Source organism: Lepisosteus oculatus, chromosome 4 (genome assembly GCF_040954835.1).
Source record: "Lepisosteus oculatus isolate fLepOcu1 chromosome 4, fLepOcu1.hap2, whole genome shotgun sequence".
In the NCBI taxonomy this organism is placed as follows: Eukaryota; Metazoa; Chordata; class Actinopteri; order Semionotiformes; family Lepisosteidae; genus Lepisosteus; species Lepisosteus oculatus.
The window spans coordinates 4,141,302-4,155,166 of NC_090699.1; the positions used below are offsets into that span (position 1 = coordinate 4,141,302).

General features: G+C 46.8%; 3 protein-coding genes across 4 annotated transcripts in view; 1 reads left to right on the forward strand and 2 right to left on the reverse strand.

The window, feature by feature from the left end:
- The window catches only part of LOC107076270 (butyrophilin subfamily 2 member A2-like), a 323,939-nt gene that overhangs the window by 166,924 nt on the left and 143,150 nt on the right, over nucleotides 1–13,865 (forward strand). The gene's annotated exons all lie outside the window — the stretch shown is intronic.
- Nucleotides 1–13,865, reverse strand: part of LOC138238061 (butyrophilin subfamily 2 member A2-like) — a 93,767-nt gene that overhangs the window by 75,947 nt on the left and 3,955 nt on the right. Inside the window, exons 5-8 of the mRNA XM_069187913.1 lie at nucleotides 12,695–12,973; nucleotides 1,463–1,576; nucleotides 1,170–1,220; nucleotides 765–791 (exon numbers count right to left, since the gene is read on the reverse strand). Of these exons, the coding sequence (XP_069044014.1) occupies nucleotides 765–791; nucleotides 1,170–1,220; nucleotides 1,463–1,576; nucleotides 12,695–12,973 (471 nt within the window). The remainder of the gene's footprint in view (nucleotides 1–764; nucleotides 792–1,169; nucleotides 1,221–1,462; nucleotides 1,577–12,694; nucleotides 12,974–13,865) is intronic.
- The window catches only part of LOC102682209 (uncharacterized), a 131,390-nt gene that overhangs the window by 1,392 nt on the left and 116,133 nt on the right, over nucleotides 1–13,865 (reverse strand). The gene's annotated exons all lie outside the window — the stretch shown is intronic.

Consider the following 13,865-nt stretch of genomic DNA (forward strand, 5'->3'; position numbering starts at 1 on the left):
ACTCCTGATGTCTGTTTCGTGTTGCTATTGTTCCTCACAGCAGCTCAGGGGCAGCGTATGATCTCATTGACAAGAATGAAGAACAGACACAGGAAGAACATCCATCTGCCCATTTCTATCCACTGTGTCCAGTACAGGGAAGTGGAGAGTAAAGAGCCTGACCAGGCAAACAGCCGGCACAAGACAGGGTACCCCTGACATGACCCCAGTCCATGGCAGGGCAGACAGAAACAGACACACTCACAACAGGGCTAGTTTTCCCTGAAGCCAGTTCACCCAGTATACCAGCATGACTTAGGACTGTGGAAGGAAACCCACTCAATCATGGGAAGAACATACAAACTCCACAAGAGGGATAGCACAAGAGGTCCAGAACTGAACCCAATACTGACCACTGTGCCGTCCTATTGCTCACACGAGGGACATGTTGACATGAAACCTAACAGCTCAGTGAGGTGGAGTCTCTGTGTTCACATCACTGGCCCTCACCTGTACTGTGTCTGTGTGTTAATAGAGCTCACCTCTCTGACAGAGTGAGCAGCACTGGAGTCCCTTGCAATCACAACATCACTTCTTTAACTCACAGGGTCAGGGTGTTAATCCATTACAGTCTGAGTGTGTTAGACGGCAAGAGACACCTGTGGGAGTTACTGTAGGAAGTACAAGTTCAGTTCAGTTGAAATAATCTCAGTACAGGACAGTCCAGTACTCTACTCTTCAGTACTGTGGGGGTCACTGTCGTTCACACACTCTGAGGTTCTCACCCATTTCTGCTTGAACAACAGGAATTCCTGTAAATAATAATGTATCGATTAGACAATCCAGCACACTGATATAAAACAAAAATAATTACCGTACATTGATATAATCGTTTAACAATGCAAAGGAACAAGTAATAGGTTTATTCCATGCTGAAAAAAAGAAGAAAGAGAACACAACGTTTCGGCCGTGGAGCCTTCTTCAGGTGCCAATCGTTTAACAATATCATCTTGTAATTGCAGTTTGACAAAAGTGTCTAATTACTTTCAGTACATTTTTAGATGAAATTAAGTCATGCTGAGAAAACATACATTTTCCATAATGTGAGCAAAGTACAAAGAAACAAACAGGAAATTGTTTAATGTGACCACACTTCAGAATACCTCCAGAGAACACATTGATCTACTCACCATTTACTGCATTGATATAATATATTTCAGATTCCCACAGTGTCTCCTCTTCTGTAAGAAACAGACAGAGTCAGTATCACTGACACAGACTTCTGCACTGACACTCTCCTGGGGTCTACAGTTCTAAATATGATGTACACTCACCCCTGATATCGAGAGGAGGTATCCTGTGTTGCTCATACACTGTCATATAGTGGGATTTTAAACCCATTCTAACACAGGGATTCAGACACACAAATACAGAATATTTAATTAACATTTTTTAATGAGCAATATTTACAATGAGCACATACTGTGCATTCTTCTCCACTGGATCACCAGAATCACTGATGCTGCTACAGTAACAGCTGCTGTTATTAAGAGAGTCACCATCCATCCAGAGGGTGAGGGTGGAGGGAAATAGTCCCCTGTAAAACAGAATAAATAATTAGATTCATATTCAGAATAAACTAGATGAATGTAGTGTGATGGAGCGATGGCAGCCGAACATGTCCGTTCTGTGCTGCCAGTCAGTGCTGGTTTCCATGTATATGCAATCAGACAGGAGACCTGGATCATCTGGGCAGTTTACCTCAGGTAGTTCAGGTTATTTAAAGTCTGCTCTGACAGTGCTCTGGACTCTCAGGTCTACAATTCCTGTTCCCACTTGGATTCTTGACCTGTCTTGACTACACCTCGTTCCCAGATCACCCCTGTGCCTGTTACACTCCTCTGTGTTTACTTAGCTTCAACCCTGCTTAATCCTGATCTGAGCTTTGGGATTTTCCTCTATACTCTGCTCTTAGTGGTTTGCCACCTTGACCTCGGATTCAGATTGTCCTGGTGCTTCACTCACAAGTTTCCTGGATCTGACCCTGGACTGTGTCTACCTGCCTATCCCCACTCCTGTGTGTTTACTGCACACACCACACCACCTGTCCCCACTCCTGTGTGTTTACTGCACACACCACACTGCCTGTCCTCACTCCTGTGTGTTTACTGCACACACCACACCGCCTGTCCTCACTCCTGTGTGTTTACTGCACACACCACACCGCCTGTCCCCACTCCTGTGTGTTTACTGCACACACCACACCACCTGTCCCCACTCCTGTGTGTTTACTGCACACACCACACCGCCTGTCCCCACTCCTGTGTGTTTACTGCACACACTGCGCCACCTGTTCTCCTCTCCTGTGTGTTTACTGCACACACCACACCGCCTGTCCTCACTCCTGTGTGTTTACTGCACACACCACACCGCCTGTCCCCACTCCTGTGTGTTTACTGCACACACCACACTGCCTGTCCCCACTCCTGTGTGTTTACTGCACACACCACACCACCTGTCCTCACTCCTGTGTGTTTACTGCACACACCACACCGCCTGTCCCCACTCCTGTGTGTTTACTGCACACACCACACCTCCTGTCCTCAATCCTGTGTGTTTACTGCACACACCACACTGCCTGTCCCCACTCCTGTGTGTTTACTGCACACACCACACCGCCTGTCCCCACTCCTGTGTGTTTACTGCACACACTGCACTGCCTGTCCCCACTCCTGTGTGTTTACTGCACACACTGCCGCCTGTCCCCACTCCTGTGTGTTTACTGCACACACCACACTGCCTGTCTTCACTCCTGTGTGTTTACTGCACACACCACACCGCCTGTCCTCACTCCTGTGTGTTTACTGCACACACCACACCGCCTGTCCTCACTCCTGTGTGTTTACTGCACACACCACACCTCCTGTCCCCACTCCTGTGTGTTTACTGCACACACCACACCGCCTGTCCCCACTCCTGTGTGTTTACTGCACACACCACACCGCCTGTCCTCACTCCTGTGTGTTTACTGCACACACCACACCGCCTGTCCTCACTCCTGTGTGTTTACTGCACACACCACACTGCCTGTCCTCACTCCTGTGTGTTTACTGAACACACCACACCGCCTGTCCCCCCTCCTGTGTGTTTACTGCACACACCACACCGCCTGTCCTCACTCCTGTGTGTTTACTGCACACACCACACTGCCTGTCCTCACTCCTGTGTGTTTACTGCACACACCACACCGCCTGTCCTCACTCCTGTGTGTTTACTGCACACACCACACTGCCTGTCCTCACTCCAGTCTGCTCCCCTCCTGCACTCGGGTTCACTTCACCTCCACAGACCGCTGCTCAGCTCCTCCTTCAGTGACATCACATGTAGTAAGTAGTTTACAAGGTACATTTATGTTTAAGCTCAGTGCTAAAGGATCTAATTGTCATGAACACTGACTGAAATCCGTGTCAGATCTTATAGAAGACCCTATGCGATGCGGGAAGAGGTGGAGAAAACAGGAGGTGTGGTAAAAGGGAACACACAGGGGTTTAATAGTGCACAAAATAATAGTGACAGTCCGTGAGACAGTGTACGGGGAAGACAAAACCATCCAAATCCAAACGGGTCCAAGGGCAGGTCAAAGCACAGTCCGAGAGTCCATCAACAAGGAATCCATCCTGGGACGTGAAAAAAGATGTGAAGACGGGGGTTTGAATTTAATCCTTTCTGTAGGGGGTTTAGACTTCCAAGTCACAAGCAGGGGTTTATGGCAGGAAAGGGGGTTAACTGATAAGGATTGCAGATGCCAGCTAGGAACCCCCCTGGGTGTAATGTTAAACTGACCATTTGCCCAGAACATCATAAACTGGCCAAATACCATGAACCCCCCTCGTTACCATCAGACCGAGTGACGTCAGAAACGGAGAAGAAAACTGTATATAACCCAAAAGTTTGTAACAATACGGGGAACAATACTTCGGTTTTGTTGTTTCTTGCGGGAAACAAGACTTCGGCTTTATTGTTCCTTGCATGCAATAAACTCATCTGTTTCACTTCATCTCGGGATCAAGAACCTTATTTCTTCTGTTACAACAAATTTGGCGTAGTCGGCGGATGCTCCAGAAGGCGCAGAACTTCCCATCGGCAGGAGAGACGGTCAGCGCGCACATAACTAAGAGGTAAGGACTCCTCTTTTATTTAAAAGTCCCGACTCTCTCTGACCGATTGGGAAATCTCTGCTCCCTGCGAGAATCGCCCGAGATGACGGAGTAAACGTGAGTTTCTGAATTCCTCTGGCCCGGGGAAGACACCCGGTGTATGTAATGGGTTGTTTGCTGTAAGCCCAGAATTTGGTCTGGCAGGGGTTCCGCGGTATTGTGTACAGGCGTTCGAAGCTGGTGTATGCCTTAATTGCGCGTGGAGTTTTGAACGGGTTTTGGACCCTTACCATGAAGTTCAGGACTGGTGTGGGTCTTAATTGCACCCGGAGTTCTGAAGGTCAGAACTGGTTTGGGTCTTAATTGCACCCGGAGTTCTGAGGCTCTGAATCGGTGTGGGCCTTAATTGCGCCCGGGGTTCTAGAGCAAGTGGTGCATTAAATGCACGTAGTTCAGGACTGGTGTGGGTCTTAATTGCACCCGGAGTTCTGTGGCTCGGGATCGGTGTGGGCCTTAATTGCGCCCGGGGTTCTGGAGCTGAGTGGTGCATTAAATGCACGTATAATCCAGGATTGGTGTGGGCTTTAATTACGCCCGGGGTCCTGAGATTAGCTACGCCTTGATCGTGCACAGATTGGAGTGGCGTGTTTTTTTTTTTTTGTTTTAAAGGAAACAGGAGTAGAAGAGATATATGTATGTATGTTTTTGGTGTTTTCCTTGTTTGTGAAATACATATACACACGCACTACACTAACATAAACACACCTCATAATAAAAGAGCAAAGCATTAAGTAGCAGGATTTAAAGGACGTTGAGACCCGAGAATCGCCCTGATTGAGCTCAGTGCGTAAGTCCACCCCGGGGCAAAAGCAGCGATGCTGGCGTTCTGGGGATGGTGAATTACTGATCAAGAAAGGGGGTTTTCGAGGTCTCGTTTCTTACCTGTGAACAGTGCGGTGTAAGTCCTCTCTAAAGTCTCTGAGAGGCATTTAGATCTGGAGGTAACAGACGCCCTTGGCTGAATGAGTGCAGTAATGCACAGGTTTTTCCAAGTGAAAACATCCCCCTACTGAATGAGCTGTTACCTCACACACGACAAAAGTAAATCTTAAAGAAACCAAACATGTGTGCTAATTGGGTGTTTGAGAAAGTGGTGGAAGTATCTGATTACATATCGGAAAAGTGTAAATTGACTGAAAGGGAAGAGAAATAAAGGAAGAAGCTGAGTCTGTCAGAAGGAGTTTGGGGTGAAGATGCCTGTAAAAAAGCGTATGAACATTGGAACAAAAACAAAGATTTAGCTGCAGCCCTGGTGATCGGCCGACACCTGAGGTGGCAGATTAGCATGAAGGAGAAATCAGAATGGGATAGAAAAGAGAAGGAGTTCACAGAAAAAATAAAAGTGTTAAATGAGAGGAAAGATAATTTATTTGCGGCAAAAGAGGTACTAGAAAAAAAGCTAAAAGAGGCAGTACAGGAGAATGAGAAACTAAAGAAGGAATTAACTCCTGGTCACGCTGCACTGGTTAATGTGCTGCAGCCAGCGACTAAGTTATATCCTGCTCTCCCACAGGGGAACAAACAGGCAGGAAACGAAAATAATTGGGATCAATTCCCTCAGTGGCCATATGGAGAAGGGGGGTCTGATTGGGATAACACTTGGTATGAGTGTGATAAAGACGGATCAGGGTCTCCCCTGTTAGAGGGAGGGCGCCCGCAGGTCTGTACTCTCACTCGAAGTGGGAAAGGACTTGATGTAGCAGGGGCTGGTGCCGTTGATGACAGCGCCACTCTAACTCCGTCTCGCACCCCGCCGAGGGGGTCCGTTCTCGCACCTACCTTCCCTGAACCCCCAATACGATCAAATCCAAAACCGGAGGATATTGAATTTGGGCTAGAGAAGTACCGCACCCAAAATTAGGGATGCAGCGAACCTGGAGTGCGCTTCAGGAATTAAAAGATACTTATGGTATCTCCCCCCTGACTGCCGCTATGATCCTCAGAAGGACAGGGGAAAAGCGTGTCGGAGAACTTAAACAATTGTGTGAGGATAACGGCAGGGGAGGGCGATGGGAATGGGTTTGGCGATGGCTTAAACAAAATTATCCACCAAAGACAGATTGGAAAAAGATATCTGCGTGTCAGCAAAAAGAAAGCGAGGATGTGGCTGACTTCACTGACCGCTTCGTCACACTCTGGCTGGAATGCTCAGGACTGAGTGACGAAGATGATGTGAATAACAACGCCTCTGCTGTAATTAAACAAATTTATTTGGGCGGTCTTAAGCCTGATATAGCCAAAGCCCTTCAGTTAAAAGAGCCCGAAATAGGGCAAGATACGACTAAACAATTTGAGGAAATAGTTAAAATGGCACGGCAAATCGAGAGAAATATGTATGCTAAGGTGCGGGCAATACAAACAGGGTGGACACCCCCCATACTGAAGGGTGGAGCTGGCCCTGACACCCGACTAAATCCAAAAAGCGAAATTACAACTCGGTGCCATTATTGTAAAAATTTCGGACATTGGCAAAAGAATTGCAAAAAGCGATTAGCCAGTGAGGGCAGGTTTGGAAGATACCGAGATCCCCCTTTCAATCCCTCGAATCGAGAGGGGCAAAAAAACCTGTTGTCACAATTACAGGATCTGAGCGAAGCAGACAAACGCGCTATCAGGGAGCTTTTAAACTAGGACTCCCCCTAGTGGCCTCCCTACGCCTATCTCAGGAACTGAGTGAAAAAGAGCTCAAATTACAATGCACGATTAATGGGATTCAAATGTCACTTTTATGGGACACTGGGGCTCAATTATCGTGTTTATCTGAACAGTCAGCCAAACGGTGTGGTGTCATGTTCACAGGGAAGGAGCTGGAGGCCACTGGTGTAGGGGGTAATCGAATAACACTCAGAGAAACTCAAGAACTCAAGATTAGACTAGGAGATGGGGAGGTAACATTTAATGCTGTCATGTGGGTAGGATCTATCCCAGATCTGTTGGGATGGGATGCTCTGAAATACCTACAAGGGGTTACATTAACCGTACATGAGGAGAGGGTGGAGGTAAACATCTGGTCCCTCCAAAAAGACGAACTAAAAGGGCATCCAATTTGGACTATGGATAAGGACGAATGCGGGCTTCTGGATATGGAACCCGCCACATTTACTGGGAAATCCCCGCCATACACAAAGCCATATAAAATCAACAAAGAGGCGGAGGAAGGGGTTCGACCAGTAATACAAAAACTATTGACTCAAGGCATTGTACGAAAAACACATAGTACAAGCAACAGTCCAATATGGCCCGTAAAGAAAGCCAGCGGAGCATGGCGATTCACAGTTGATTACTCAAAAGCTAATCAACACATCAACCGTCTCACCCCCTTAGTAGCAGACCCCTCTGCTATTTTTCAACTACTGACCCCTGAGCACCAGGTGTTTTCAGTAATTGACATGGCTAATGGGTTCTGGTCTGTTCCTCTACACCCAGAGGTACAAGATTGGTTCGCCTTTGTTGTAGATGGAGAACAATATACTTGGACCAGGTTACCACAGGGGTTTCATAACAGCCCCACCGTGTATCACATGGCACTTGGAGGCATCTCCGGGAGCTGCCTCAAGTGTCCTCCGTCGTTATCCAATATGTGGATGATATTTTAATCGCGTCTCCTGACGAGGAAACCCACAAGAAGGACCTCCAAATTATTCTCAACCATTTGGTTAAAAAAGGACACAAGGCTAGTTATAGCAAAGCACAGTTATGCCTAGACACCGTAATTTACTTGGGACAAAAGATTAGTCAGGGAAAAAGGGAATTGACAGAAGATCGGGCCCAGGCAATCCGAACACACCCTAGTCCCAATACGGTGAGAGAGCTCCGATCATTTCTGGGTCTGTGCAATTTCAATAGAAATTGGGTTGATGCTTTTTCTGAAAGGGCCAAACCACTTACAGACCTATTAAAGGGGGGAGGGAGGTCCCTTGATCCTATTGCTTGGAGTCCTGAAGCTGAACATGCTTTTAATGATTTAAAACAAGCTCTGTTACAGGCTCCTGCATTGGGGTTTCCTCAGACAGATCAACCATTCTACCTCTACGTAAGTGAAAAGAATGGATTTTGGACAGCTGTACTAACACAGGAACATGGGGGTAGGTACCGCCCGGTAGGGTATTACTCTGGATCCTTGGACGAGGTAGCCAGGGGCTGGGGACCATGTCTACGAGCCGTTCAGGCCGTCTGTCTAGCAGTACAGGCAGTCAATAACATAGTGCTAGATCAACAACTGATTGTTCGATGCCCACATGCGGTACACACCCTCATGTCCCTGAATCGGGTCAGTCAGGTTAATGCGATACGATGGAGCAAGTGGCAGGTCTTGTAAGAGGCTCCAAATATTACCATTGAACGTGAAGGAGCTCTAAATCCAGCCACATTGTTACCTGACCCATCAGAAGCCTACATGTTAGAACACAGCTGTGATGTTTGGGCAATGGGAGAAGATGAGGGCATCAAAATAGCCGAGCAACCACTAAGGAATGAAGACCTCATCCTTTTCACTGATGGAACTTCATTCATAAATTCTAGTGGGGAGAGGAAAGCGGGTTGGGCTGTGACTACAGAACATGATATCCAATGTGGGGGAAGATTTGAGGTACCCACGTCTGCACAGCGAGCTGAACTGAAAGCTTTGGTGGAAGCCTGTAAATTAGCAAAAGGCAAGACCACCACAATATACACAGACTCACGATACGCATTTGGAGTATGCCATGACTTTGGAAGGTTATGGAGTAATAGGGATTTTTTAACCTCTGCTGGCACTCCGGTAAAGAATGCAGATCTGGTGTCTGAGCTGCTTGCGGCTCTCCAACTCCCAAAGCAGGTAGCTGTAGTCAAATGTAAGGGCCACAGCAGAGAGGACACTCCCGAGGCCAGGGGCAATAAGCTAGCAGACTGGACAGCACGTCAAGCTGCCCTGGGGCAATGGGAGGAGTGGGCTATAGAAAAACCTCTTCAGATTATTTCAGTTTGCACAGTGAACATACAGGCACTCCGGACGGAACAGCTCAGCGAGCTCCAGGCCCAGGCTCCAAGGATTGAGAAATGGACCTGGATGGAACGCAATGTGGGGCTGCAGAAGGATGGGATCTGGAGGTGCCAGCGTACAGGCAGACCCGCCTGTCCCAAGCAACTAATGCCCTACCTGGCACAGCAAATACACTCCACAGGGCACCCAGGTGTTAGCCAAATGACTCGACGCTTTGCTCAGAGCTGGGTGGGCACAGGCTTCACACCCTTCGCAGCTGATGTGGTACAACGCTGTGGAGAGTGCCAAAAAGCCTCTGGAGCACCGCCGGTTCGGGCTCCTAATCTTCGACGTCCTGCACCCGAGGGGCCCTTTAGACACTGGCAAATAGACTATTGTTCACTGCCACCCTGTAAAGGGAAAACAGGCCTCCTAGTGATGGTGGACCAGTTTTCTAGATGGGTGGAGGCTGTCCCTGTCAAACGAGAGACTGCGCAGACAACTGCCAAATATCTCGTGACAGAAGTAATTCCCCGATGGGGACTCCCGTGTCGCATAGACTCAGACCAGGGCACACATTTTACTGGAAAAGTGTGTCAGGTGGTGGCAGACCTACTAGGGATCAAATGGGACCTGCATTGCCCTCATCACCCGCAGTCCTCCGGCACGGTGGAACGGGTGAACCGGACTTTGAAAGCTAAATTGACAAAGTACCACCTGGGAGGGATCCCCTGGGTGGATGCATTGCCCGCCGTACTGTGCAGCATCCGGGCTGGGACTAATCGAATAGTGGGGCTGAGCCCGTTTGAGGTGATCACGGGGCGTCCCATGAGACTGAGTGACTCTCCAGGACATGACAGAGTAGGCTTGAGTATACTAACTGATTCTCTGTTACAGTATTGCAAGTTGCTGACAGAGGCCACCCAAGGAGCCCATGAGCAGGTCCTGGAAGCGTGGGGACCACCACCTGAAGGAGGGCACGACCTCATCCCAGGAGAGTGGGTGTGGATCAGGAAATTTCCTTCACAGGTTCTCCAGCCCAGGTGGGACGGACCCTACCAGATCCTGTTGACAACCGAGTCTGCGGTTCGAGTGGAAGGAAAAGATCGTTGGATCCACGCGTCACACTGCCGACGAGCCTCATCCCCAGACCCAGAATGAAATCATTTCTGTCAATAATGATAATTGTTGCTGTAGAACTATGTTCCGCAGGGATTAATGATCATCTCTCCCACAAAGGAGAACATGGAATTAATTCCTTTTTAGGCCTCTCCTATCTGACAGCTAAGAAAACCAACCAAAGTGCCTGCTGGGTGTGTGCCGCATTACCCAAATATGTACAGGGAGGACTTCCTATGGGGGCCATTCCTTGGCGTCTCGAGGAAGTCATAGGCATGATCATTTGGAGGGATAATTTAGGAGATTTTAATATGACAAACTATGGGGGTTGCCATAACACGACTTTAACCTGCACAACATTACAATATCTACAGGAGCGAGGCTTAGAGCCCACGAGTTTCACAGGCTCTTACGCTCCTAAATATAACAGAAGCCATACACCACCATACCTGACTCTAAATAAGGAACGTGAGGGAAACATATGTTTTCAGCACACTAATGGTCTGCACTTGGTTGGATGGAGTCGTTGCAACCTTACCATCGCTGCAAATATATCCACCTCTACCTTCCAAATTCCAGGATGGGATCGGCACACCCCACAATTCGGTATAAGTTTCTTATTTTCAGAGGCATGGGGAGCGCCAAACGGAACATATTTCATTTGTGGAAAACGAGCCTACCCATGGTTGCCAGCCCAGTGGTCTGGCTCATGTTATTTAGGATATGTGGTTCCTCATATCCGTGTTCAAACCCACACCCCCTTCGGACCTAACCACAGACCACAAAGAAAATTGGCTGATTGGGAATATTATTTAGGTATAATATTTCCACAAGCCGGCATGAACTTTCTGAGTCGAGAGTTAATTCAAATGGCCTCGACTTTAGAAGAATTAGCAAATTCTACCTCATCTAGTCTGAAGGCTGTTAATGATGAGATGGTAGCCCTCAGAACAGTGGCCATGCAGAACCGACTAGCTTTAGATTATGTACTGGCGGCCCAAGGAGGAACTTGTGCAGTAATTGGCACTGAATGCTGCACATATATCCCTGATAATTCTGAGCACATCTCAGATCTGGCCCAACACATTTACAATGAGGGACAGAAATATCAGGACTATTATACTGAAAATTGGGGAATTGGATCTTGGGTAAAGTCTGTGTTTGGGGCCTGGGGCGGAACTTTTTTACAGTGTTTATTTGTAGGAATAGTATTGTTTATATGTATAATTGTAATCATCACGTGCACAAAAACATGTATCACATCTTGCCATAACCGTGGAACGTACAATGTCATGGCAATACATACCTGTTCGCCAAGAAAGGAAAGATCTGCCCTGACATTGTATGTATAAAAATAGGCTACACTGACGTATGCCATATTTTATAAGGGGGGAATGAAGAAAGATGTGAAGACGGGGGTTTGAATTTAATCTTTTCTGTAGGGGGTTTAGACTTCTAAGTCACAAGCTGGGGTTTATGGCAGGAAAGGGGGTTCACTGATAAGGATTGCAGATGCCAGCTAGGAACCCCCTGGGTGTAATGTTAAACTGACCATTTGTCCAGAACATCGTAAACTGGCCAAATACCATGAACCCCCCTCTTTACCATCAGACCGAGTGACGTCAGAAACGGAGAAGAAAACACTATATAACCCAAAAGTTTGTAACAGTACGTGGAACAATACTTCGGTTTTGTTGTTTCTTGCGGGAAACAAGGCTTTATTGTTCCGTGCATGCAATAAACTAATCTGTTTTACTTCATCTCGGGATCAAGAACCTTATTTCTTCTGTTACAACAGACGCGACAAAGTTAAAATCCCCGGGAGGGGGGAGCACACAGACAAACGAAACACGGAGGTCCAAGGGTGACGGGACGAGATCCTCCAGACCCCGGGCTCAGGGAGCGGGAGGTGTCGGGGATGAGGCCTATGCCCTCAGGAGACGGACGTAGGGTTTCCTGGTGCTAGGCGGGCCTCGCGACATCTTACCCTAATGATGAGCCCCGAGGACTGGAGGAGCTGGTCTTTAAATAATAACACTGAAAGGGTACATCTGGGGAGCTTAATCACACGGACAATAATGGGAGCAGGGTAGAGCCCTCTAGGGAGGGATGTCGGGCGTGACACTAATAGCTGCAGAGTTAACTTAATCTTGATTTTTTCTGAATTTATACTTATAACTTGATTATCAGGCAAAACGTTTACAAAAACATTCTTGTTAAGAGTGATTTAACTGTGTGTGACACTGATTGACTAGTGATGCAGGACTTTTTTTATAATGGGTTTTGAGTAGAGTAATTTCACAATAACTATGCTCCTAGTGCAGGTTGTGCTCAGTGGCCCAGGTGTGTTATATCCTGGGTGTGTGTTATACCTCAGCTGTGTTACAGGTGAGCTCCAGTGTTCATGTTTAATACTCACTGGGTATGTGGAGCTGAGATCCCCAGTCTGGCTCAGGAAGAGCACTTCTCACCAGGCAGGAGAAGATGTTGGACTCCTGTTTGACTGGGATGTAGCTGCTGACACTGAGGAGCCCCTGACTGTCCGTGTCCACTGTGGGGGGCTGTGATGTCACCTCGTTTCCATCCCTGTCTGTCCAGATCACTGCAGGTTGAGGGAACCAGCCCTCTGATCTGCACAGCAGCTGGGCCTGATCTCCTCCAGGGGAGTGGAGAGACACTGAGGGCTGGGAGCCCAGGGCTGTGGATTCAACACAACAGGACATACTTCACAGCCGATAAAAGCACGTTGGAGTAAATGTAGCTGTCTTAGTGCTTTGCTTTCAGAACACATGCAGCAATGATAAAGACATGTTTGCAATCTACAGTTTAAAGTTATTTCTTTGACAGGTTTTAAATTCAGCTTGTCCATTCAGAATTATAGTAGTTATTAACAAATTAACTGAAGTGTTCAAGTATGAAGTGTGTAACTTAAGGAATGTGGCTATGGAAAGTATTCACACACCTGGACTTTTTTATATTTTATTGTGTTACAATACGGTGTCATGATGTATTTAGCTGGAAGTTTTTGCTTTTGATTGACAGAAAACACTTTATATAAAGTGTCAAAGTGAAAACTAAATTCTACAAATCCTCCAAAATTGATTATGAACCTAAAATGGAAAATAACCGATTGCATAAGTATTCATCATCTTTGAGTCAATATTTGGTAGAGGCTCGTTTAAGCTGAAATTTTCTTCTTGGATACATTTCTACCAGCTTTGGACACTGCAATTGTTGTCCATTTGTCTTTGCAAAATTGCTCAGTATTAAATGAGCAAATGTATTAAATTTGTAGGTATTAACAGCATGTAAAATCATTTTCACCAAAGGCCCATCCCAGTACCAGGGATTTTCTCTGTGGCAGAGAAATACAGACAGTCACAAAATATCTTTCACAGACTGCATAGTTGAAAGCAATGAAACAGAATATGAATTTTTATTTAATGTTTAATATTATGTCAATTTTGACTGTGAAATTCTGAGTTCTCCTGACAGAGTACAGTTGAGCTCAGTATATCAGTACTGTTCTCTAAGACATTATTAAATGTATTATAACTCATCATTAGTGTCTAATTGCTCATTTTTACTGT